Genomic DNA, 9,882 nt, shown 5'->3' on the forward strand with positions numbered 1-9,882 from the left:
TTTTATGTATACATATAAAGATTTATTTATTTGAAAGAGTTATGGAGAGGCAGATGCAGAGAGAGAGGTCTTCCATCTGCTGGTTCACTCCCCAAATAGCTACAATAGCTGGAGCTGGGATGATCTGAAGCCGGGAGCTGCTTCTGGGTTTCCCACTCCTTTGTCGAGATCTGGGACAATTTAAGTGCTAACAACTAAGTACAATAACATAGGCTATTACGAAAAAAAAAGAAAAAAAAAAAAAGGGAGCCAGCACTGTGGCATAGAGGGTAAAGCCTCTGCTTGCAGTGCCGGCATCCCATATGGGTGCTGGTTCGAGTCCCAGCTGCTCCACTTCTGATCCAACTCTCTGCTGTGGCCTGGGAAAGCAGTAGAAGATGGCCCAGGTCCTTGGGCCACTGCACCCTTGTAGGAGACCCAGTAGAAGCTTCTGGCTCCTGGCTTTGGATCAGCACAGCTTTGGCCATTGCGGCCATCTGGGGAGTGAACCAGTGGATGGAAGACCTCTCTCTCTGTCTCTGCCTCTCCTTTTCTCTGTAACTCTGCCTTCCAAATAAATAAATACTTAAAAATATATGAATTCCTGAGTCCATACACATAATGAATAATTTTTGTTTACTTGATTGTTACAGTAAGGAAAGACTGATCTTGCTTATTTTAGAATGTCAAAAGCTGACTGGAAAATGTGGAGTTGAAAATCAGAGTGCAACCATCACTGTAAAGATTATATTAGGCAAAAATAAATAAGTGGCTAAATTGGGTGCAACTTTGATGAGGGCAGAAAATTTGCGTGGTTTTAAGATTTCTACACATATCGTACTCTAAATGAAATGAAGTTAATCAAATCCTGGGGGATTGTACAGTAGCGTGTAGCGTGACTGAGCAGAATTAATTTCAGCAGTGCAAACAGGCTTGCCTCCAGATGTGACATCCTGAGAAGGATGGAACATCACCCATGTGGTGTCAGGGTCCAGCATGTCTGTCCTGATTCTAATTATGAAACATCAAGGTGAAAAGCATCCTGTTTTTTTTTTTTTTTAAAGATTTATTTATTTATTTGAAAAGCAGAGTTACAGAGAGGCAGAGGCAGACAGAGAGAAAGATCTTCCATTCACTGGTTCACTCTCCAAATGGCCGCCAACAACAGCTGGGCTGATCTGAAGCCAGGAGCCAGGAGCTTCTTCTGGGTCTCCCACTTGGGTTCAGGGACCCAAGCACTTGGGCCATCTTCTACTGCTTTCCCAGGCCATAGCAGAGAGCTGGATCAGAAGTGGAGCAGCCAGGACTCGAACCGATGGCCATATGGGATGCCATCAGTGCAGGTGGTGGCTTTACCTGCTGTGCCACATTGTTGGCCTCAACCATCCTGTTTTTAAAAATGGGTGACTATATTTCCAAAAAGGACTATGTCATAAAGGAAAACAAAATTCTTCTAAAAATAGTCTACACTAAAAGATCTGAATTCTTGGATTGAATTTTTTGTATTTTTGTAGTCAAACACTTATCTTCTGTTTTCTGTCATTTTTATAGATGGCTGGTTTCACTAGCTAGACTTTGATTCTTTTTAAAAGGTTTATTTATTTATTTGAAAGACAGAGTTTACAGAGAAGGAGATAGAGGTCTTCCATCTGCTGGTTCACTCCACAAATGGCTACCACAGCTGGAGCTGGGCTGCTCTGATGCCAGGAGCTGCTTCTGGTTCTTCCATGTGGGTACAGGACCCAAGGAGTTGGGCCATCTTCAGCTGCTTAACAGCGCATTAACAGGGAGCTGTATTCGAAGTGGAGCAGCCAGGAATTGAACTGGCGCCCATATGGGATGTTAGCTTCACAGGTGATGACTTTACCACTGTGCCATAACACCAACCCCTAGACTTCAATTCTTAATTCATTTTCATGGGATTAAGTTATCATTGTTGTAATAAAGATGGATGTACTTCTTTGCTCCCTTTACCACCAAGTTTTCTTCACAAGAACCTTTTCAAATTTTGTTAACAAAAGACCTTTTTAGGATTATCTGAGAATTTCAAAAAGCTTATTTCAGCATGTATTTGTTCTTTGCCTATGAAATTACCTAGAGAGAGGCATTATAATTCCCTGCTTGCACAGTCCATGCAGAAAGTTCTTTCTCAAGCATGTTCAACTAATTTAGCAGTTGATTTCAACAGCCCTTTTCTACCTTGCTGTGATACCAGCAGCACATCTTTCCTTTGCTTTTTATTCTCTTCTGTTCATGAAATGTGAGCTTCCTTTGTTTTCCTGATTGAAATGTAGGTTTTTTGGTCATTAATCAAAAAACAAATACCTGCTTCTTTCTTTTTTGTTAATATGAACAAAATCTAATGAGGTAAAACTCTGAATGTACAGAATTAACACAACGTACCCCATTTTTAGTGTCACATTAGTTTTAAAATTATTTTAATGAATGTACAGAAAAACTTAGCTATGACAAACTATCTACTCCCTCACCATGGTGTGTGAGACTCAATAATAAAGCATGTGAAAGTTTTTTGACATGCATGAATACATGATCTTCTTTTGAATTTCTTTATAAAGTAGGAAAAAAAAATAAGCTGTGAGGAGAAGGTAAAAGATATAAACATGATAAACTCTATAATCTTGTCGGAGCCACAGTTAGTTTGGAAATCAAATGTTTTACTAAAACTGTATAATTATATATAGAATACATGTTGTTCAGTAATAATGAAATCACTACTATTCTGTTCTGTAACTTGATGATAAAAAGTGTGTCTAAAGTAATTTCCTACATTCATATAGCATTGTTTGAAAGATCAAAATATGACTTAAAAGTATCCATTTGGTTAAAATGTCATTCACTTTCCTGCTTGGTAATGATTTAATAAAAATGCAAATATATTCGAAATTTACATTTCCGGTTATAGTGATAAAATAAATGGAAAAATTAATTTTTTAACAGTGTTAATATATGGGTTAAGTATGAGTATAATTCTGTGTTTATGTGTGTTTCTTCCAGGGCTAGTGGTTGGATTTATCTTAACCATTGCAAATTACAGTTTCTTTACCTCTTTGCTGATGTTTTTCCTTTCTTCTTCGAAACTCACCAAATGGAAAGGAGAAACAAAGAAGCGTCTAGATTCAGAATATAAGGAAGGTAAATGAATTATCTATGACATTACTCAAAATGGAAATTTTGTTTCATCCTATCAAAAGCTTTTAATGAAAATCTGTTGTTTTGACTGTCAAAACATTCATGTTATGTGAGAACTAACTTGAGTAGCCCAATTTAGTTTATCATTTATTTCATCACAAGAGGAAGTAACAGCAGAATTATAGAAGTACTAGAATCTATCCTTAATTATTCTAGATTTATTAATAACAATTTAGAATGTGGGCAAAAGTGCCATACCACTTTTATTTTTCTTAATACTTTTTGTCATGTTTTTTCTTTTTTTAAACTTTCAAATGTAAGTATATGATTTTTCTTCTGAAGAGAATGCATGTCCTTTTCATCTCTTTGTTTCTAGGAGGGCAAAGGAATTGGGTTCAGGTGTTCTGTAATGGAGCCGTGCCTACAGAGCTGGCCCTACTGTTCATGATAGAAAATGGCCCCGGGGAAATCCCAATTGATTTCTCCAAGCAGTACACTGCTTCCTGGATGTGTTTGTCTCTCTTGGCTGCACTGGCCTGCTCTGCTGGAGACACCTGGGCTTCCGAGGTTGGCCCGGTTCTGAGTAAAAGCCCGCCAAGGCTGATAACAACCTGGAAGAAAGTTCCTGTTGGTGAGTCTGAGTTTCTTCAGAAAGCAAAAACAAAACCTCTTAATATTAAGCTTTTCTTATGTAAGAATCTTTTTAAGAATTCTGCCTCCTTAATTGGCAAATTGCATTTGACTATGAAATTGGTAATCATAAATAATATTTGCAAGAAATGTGAGCCAGACCTAGATAAACAATACAGGAATATAGAGAATGACTCACAAACATATCAGTGGGAAAGTAAATGAAAGGGAACAATAAAATACTTAATAGCCTATAATGCTCCTGGGCTCAATAGGCTAATCCTTCACCTGCAGCGCTGGCACACCGGGTTCTAGTCCCGGTCGGGGCGCCGGATTCTGCCCTGGTTGCTCCTCTTCCAGTCCAGCTCTCTGATGTGGCCTGGGAGTGCAGTGGAGGATGGCCCAAGTGCTTGGGCCCTGCACCTGCATGGGAGACCAGGAGAGGCACCTGACTCCTGGCTTCAGATCAGTGCGGTGCACCGGCCGCAGCGGCTACAGCGGCCATTGGAGGGTGAACCAACGGAAAAAGGAAGACCTTTCTCTCTGTCTCTCTCTCTCTCACTGTCCACTCTGCCTGTCAAAAAAAAATAGCCTATAATGCTCCAAATGGAAATTTTGTTTCATCCTACCAAAAGCTTTTAATGAAAATCTGTTGTTTCAACTGTCAAAACGTTCATTTTATTTGAGAACTAACTTGAGTAGCGGTTTAGTTTATCATTTATTTCATCACAAGAGATAACAAGAGTTGAATGGGAAACATCTGGCTCGCAAAATCATTTGGTCTGGCCTGGCCAAGGCAACTGCAGGTGAGAAGTAAAATTTAGTAAATCTATAGCAGAGTAACTTTTTTTGACAGACAGAGTTAGACAATGAGAGAGAGAAGAGAGAAAGGTCTTCCTTCCGTTGGTTCACCCCCCAAATGACCACTACGGCCACCACGCTGCAGACGCTGCGCTACGCCAATCCAAAGGCAGGAGCCAGGTGCTTCTCCTGGTCTCCCATGTGGGTGCAGGGCCCAAGCACTTGGGCCATCCTCCACTGCACTCCCGGGCCACAGCAGAGAGCTGGCCTGGAAGAGGGGCAACTGGGACAGAATCCGGCGCCCCAACGGGGACTAGAACCCGGGTAGCCAGTGCCGCAGGCAGAGGATTAGCCAAGTTAGCCGCAACGCCAGCCGAGGCTAACTTTTAAGTTAATAATTGTGTCTGCCCCACGAATGATTTTATGAATACCCAAATGGTCCTTGGCAGAAGAAAAGGTTCCCCAGACTTAGACATAGGAATTACTGAGCAGAAAAGACCATTTTCTCAATAGTCTGTTGTCTGCAGATTGCATTAAAGGGAATCCTTTCCCTAGCTCCAAATTTTGTTGCTTTTCTTGACTTTGTGTGTTTACTGATTGTTAGCCGGTTGATTTTATGCTTGTTTCTTCCATAGGGACAAATGGAGGAGTCACCATGGTGGGCCTTGCTTCCAGTCTCCTTGGTGGTACCTTTGTGGGCCTTGCATACTTTCTCACACAGTTGATTTTTGTGAATGATTTAGACTTATCTGCTCCCCAGTGGCCAATTATTGCATTTGGGGGTATAGCTGGGTTACTAGGATCAATTGTGGACTCGTATTTAGGAGCGACAATGCAGTTTTCTGGTAAGAGCACTTTCTGGTTTTTTAAAGAAATGGGGAAATACAGGAAAGGGGGAAAAAGTTCTGATAATGAAACAAACCCAAAGACACATGTTGAGAAAGCAGAAATGATAGGCCAAAGTTTCTTCGACAGTTTTGTTTGCTTATTCTTTTTTTTTTTTTTTTTTTTTTTTTTTTTTGACAGGCAGAGTGGACAGTGAGAGAGAGAGACAGAGAGAGAAAGGTCTTCCTTTGCCGTTGGTTCACCCTCCAATGGCCGCCGCTGCAGCCGGCGCACCGCGCTGATCCGATGGCAGGAGCCAGGAGCCAGGTGCTTTTCCTGGTCTCCCATGGGGTGCAGGGCCCAAGCACCTGGGCCATCCTCCACTGCACTCCCTGGCCATAGCAGAGAGCTGGCCTGGAAGAGGGGCAACCGGGACAGAATCCGGCGCCCCGACCGGGACTAGAACCCGGTGTGCCGGCGCCGCAAGGTGGAGGATTAGCCTATTGAGCCACGGCGCTGGCTGCTTATTCTTTTGTATTACAGTAAGTGAAAGAGAATTAACCCTGTGGAGCAATAATTAGAAGCTGTGTGGGAAGGCTATGATAGCACAGGGAACAGATGCTTTGCCAGCAAGTCATCCCAGGAAAACAGGGCATTTGGGATTGGGTCATTTTAATATATCTCCTTCCATCCATTTGTTTTTTTAAGGCATTTGGGGAGATAGTTATTATACTAATCTGACCATATACACACATCTTTTTCTCCTTCTGTGATAATCTCACTTGCTGTTCTTGCCCCTTGAGTATTTAACCCCACTCAAGCCAACTCACATTTTTTCAGAATTATCTCTGCTTTATTTCTGAGGCTCTCCTGACATATTATGTTAGGTGTCTTTGCCCCACACTCTCACCAACTTTGTTTTCTCCTTTGATTGACATAATGAAGAGGCTAGGGAAAGGTCTCTTAAGGACAGTCCTCCCAGTGCTCTTCATGCTCCAAGCTAATCCACTTGCCCTTTCGCTACCCTGCCCACCAATCAGAATGTTTGTCACCTAAGTTTCATTAATGTCATCTAGCTGCTAAGGAGGAAGTAATCTGATTTTAATTCACATTAACGGATTAATGACTACACATACACATACAGTGTTTTGTGTTTTTTAAGGAGTTTTATTCTAAGTTGGAGTCCAGCTAGGGAACTTTGTATTCACACTCAGTGCATTGAAAAAAAAAAAGTGGGCAGTGGAAGAAATTAATTCATTCAGTGAATTCATTTAGTGAATCTTTGTGTGCCACTATCTTAGGCCATTTATGCTGCTGTAAAGAGTAGAAATTTATTTCTCTCAGTTCTGGAGGCTGAGAAGCCCAAGATCCAGGCACCAGCAGGATGAGTTCTCCTGAAGGCACATTGTCTGCTTCCAAGATAGCACCTTGTCTCTGCATCCTCACAGGGCAGGAAGGCAGAGGCCAAGGCAGCTCTCTAAATCCTTTTATTTAAAGGCATTATCATTCATGAGGGCTCTGCTCTCTTGATTTAATCACTTCCCCAGAGGGCTCTGTTGGGCCTTACATTCCTGCATGAATTCTGGAGAGACACAAACTTTCAAACCATGGGAGCTTCCTTTATGCCAACACTATGCTGGACCCTTTGAATCCAGTGCTGAAGGCTCAGACATAATGCCTACTCTAAGAGGCCTTGTAGTTGATCCTGGAGGGAAACCAGTAGGAGGGCCTAGCCTGCCTGTTTCAAGCCATCCCTGCTTTCCATGTGTTCCATTCTACTTCTGAAGCAAATTCAGAGACATTGAGAGAATAGCGCGAGAATGTGTTCAAACTTATTTGTTCAGAGGGACCTCTTATAATCAACAGTCCCCTATCATATAAATTATCCACTAAAGTCATTTTATAAGTCACTGAGAATTTTTCAAAGATTGTCTCTTTGAGAGGAAAACTAATTTTTTAAAATCAAGTCATTTGGGTTTTCTACTTCTCTTGCTTCTTTTCCACTCCAGGTTTGGATGAAACCACTGGCATGGTGGTCAACAGCCCAACGAATGAGGCAAAGCACATATCAGGAAAACCTATTCTTGATAACAATGCAGTGAACCTGTTTTCTTCTGTACTTATTGCCCTCTTGCTCCCAACAGTTGCTTGGGGTTTTTGGCCCAGGGAATGAACTTCATTTCATTTCCACTAGTGAGTTCAGCTAACCTTGTAATTCCAAATTTCATCCAAAGAGTAATTGTAATGGAAGAGATTGGAAATGCTAGCTCCTTCCATATTCCATTGTGATGGAATTCCGCATTTTCCTTTCATCAAGTATCTTGTCACAGCTAACGAGAAGAATGCAGAGAATTTTCACATTTTTTTTTCTGCTGAATGGAACTTCTTCAACAATAGAGTATATTTACCCTATATATTGCTGTAAATTGAACTCAAAGATCCTACAAAGTCAATGTAAGTTTTATTTTGCTTGTGTAAATGAGTATAAGAACTAAAAATGATGATATTTTTAAACTATTTTCAGTTGTAGCGGAGAAATGCCACTAGTCCAGTGCAATACCTGTTTTAAATGATTCAAGGTAATGTATGGAAACCTCAGTAAGTGTAGTATACCAGACTTCTATTACCTTGCCATTCACAATTGTGAAAAGTGTGGAGATTATGAATTATGTGGCCTACTGCACATTTTTTTTCCTTTCTCAGGGTAAGTGATTTTTTTTAAAAAAAGTAAATATCTTTTTCATATGACCATTAGGAAGCATAAAAATTATTTTTGACTAGAAATTTAAAAATTTATCTCTAAAAATGTGCACCTTATTATAAATTGCAGTTTTCTGAATAGAAACTATCTTGAGTTCATTATTTTTTGCTTTCTTTTAAGAATGTGTAGGAATCTGGTATAGCATTGGCATCCTAAACAGTTGAAAGTCACTGGAAAATTACTTTAATTTTTTTTATTTACTGTTCTGTAAGTTGTGGGAAAATACTATGATTTTGTTATACCTCGTCTACAGTATGCTCTCCTTTATGTTATAACCTCAACTAAGGTGAATTCTGCTTTTCTGTTTTGTTCTTCACTGATTTCCTGTGTGCTAAACGAGTTTTGACATGGTACAGATTTTTCTGCTAAACATACTTTAAAATGTTTCTTTCTCCATACCTTCCTTCCCCCTGCCCCCAATACTTTCTGTGTTCTTAAGAGATTTGGAAAGGATTCCATGAATAAGGCACCACCAAGCAGTTCATAATCTAGAGCTGAATTGGTTCAAGAAGAAAAAACAGTTCACACCCTTAATCTTTAAGCCAGTCTGTGTTGGATCACAACCATTGCTTTTGAATTTTGGATATATGTTGGAAGCACCTGGACAGGTTTTTAAAAAAATTTGTATCTGGGCTTTACACTCCAAAATTTTGATTTATTTGATCTTGGGTAGAGCCTAGGTATTGATTCCTAGTTGCTATGTATGTAGGATGCTGGCCACAGCAATGCCAACTTCACCTCAATTTCATAAAGACCTAGTATAGAGAAAAATCATGTGGAATGAGAAGTTTTAGTCTTTAGTACATGCCTGCAGTATGAACAGCTCCTGCCTTTTTGGCCCAGCACTTAGGTGAGGGCCCATTCAACTTCCTGAAGTTTCAGCTGATGTTCCCAGTGCCATCACAATGAGAATGAACTATACTAGCCACCAAACCCAGGTGAATTGTGTGTGCGTTAAAAATGCAAGGCAAGTAATGCAACTGAATTATTTAATCTTCTATGGAGTATTTGTAGCTGTAATTCCATGCTGTCATGAGTTTGCTTTTTAAATGTGTTCAATACATGTTTGTTGAATTAAGTTGTTCAACTCTAATCAGGATTTCCCTTACAAGTCTCCAAAAGTTAATAATCTGGAGCATATTCCTGAAGGGAAACAAAGAAACAAAAAAACAATTTGGCTACCTACCTTTCTGAGGACTGTGATGATTACAACTTTTCTCAGTCATGTGAAACAATATTAATGGTTTTGGAATAAATTGAGTCAGGAAATTATGGTAGAAGGAATAGTCCCTGAAATTATTTTCCCTTCAAGACTAAGCATCAGTTCTCTTCTGTTTATCATTAACTGCACTTAAAAATGTGTTTTGCAATGTGGCAATTTTTTTATGTTTGGGTTTTTCCATTTTATTAAAATGTTTAATTACTTAAGTAATTCATGGAGTCGATTCTTTTTAATAATTAGAACATTGAAGGGAGTTACTGTTTCTCCTAGTGGTTAAGACACCTACGTCACATATTCATGTACTTAGGTTCAATTCCTGGATCTGCCTCCTGAGTCCAGCTTCTTCCAGTGCAGACTCTGGGAGGCAGCAATAATAGCTCAGATAATTGGGTTCCTGCTACCTCTGGGGGAGATCAGGGTTGAGTTCCTGACTCCTGGTTTTGCCATGATTCACCCTTGGTGTTTGTGGGTATTTGGGGAGTGAAACAGCAGATGGGAATGCTCACTTTCTCTC

General features: G+C 40.1%; 1 protein-coding gene across 3 annotated transcripts in view; it reads left to right on the forward strand.

The window, feature by feature from the left end:
- The window catches only part of FAABTP (fatty acid amide binding transmembrane protein), a 38,255-nt gene extending 28,677 nt beyond the window's left edge, over nt 1–9,578 (forward strand). For all 3 annotated transcript variants that reach the window (XM_089308726.1, XM_070052637.2, XM_002711334.6), the window contains 4 exons: nt 2,995–3,132; nt 3,506–3,760; nt 5,196–5,405; nt 7,395–9,578. In XM_089308726.1, coding sequence (XP_089164852.1) covers nt 2,995–3,132; nt 3,506–3,760; nt 5,196–5,405; nt 7,395–7,558 — 767 coding nt within the window. In that variant the 3' untranslated portion in view covers nt 7,559–9,578. The remainder of the gene's footprint in view (nt 1–2,994; nt 3,133–3,505; nt 3,761–5,195; nt 5,406–7,394) is intronic.
- The last annotated feature ends 304 nt before the right edge of the window (nt 9,579–9,882 follow it).

Source organism: Oryctolagus cuniculus, chromosome 11 (genome assembly GCF_051225735.1).
Source record: "Oryctolagus cuniculus isolate XC-2025 breed Fujian yellow rabbit chromosome 11, ASM5122573v1, whole genome shotgun sequence".
Lineage (NCBI taxonomy): Eukaryota > Metazoa > Chordata > Mammalia > Lagomorpha > Leporidae > Oryctolagus > Oryctolagus cuniculus.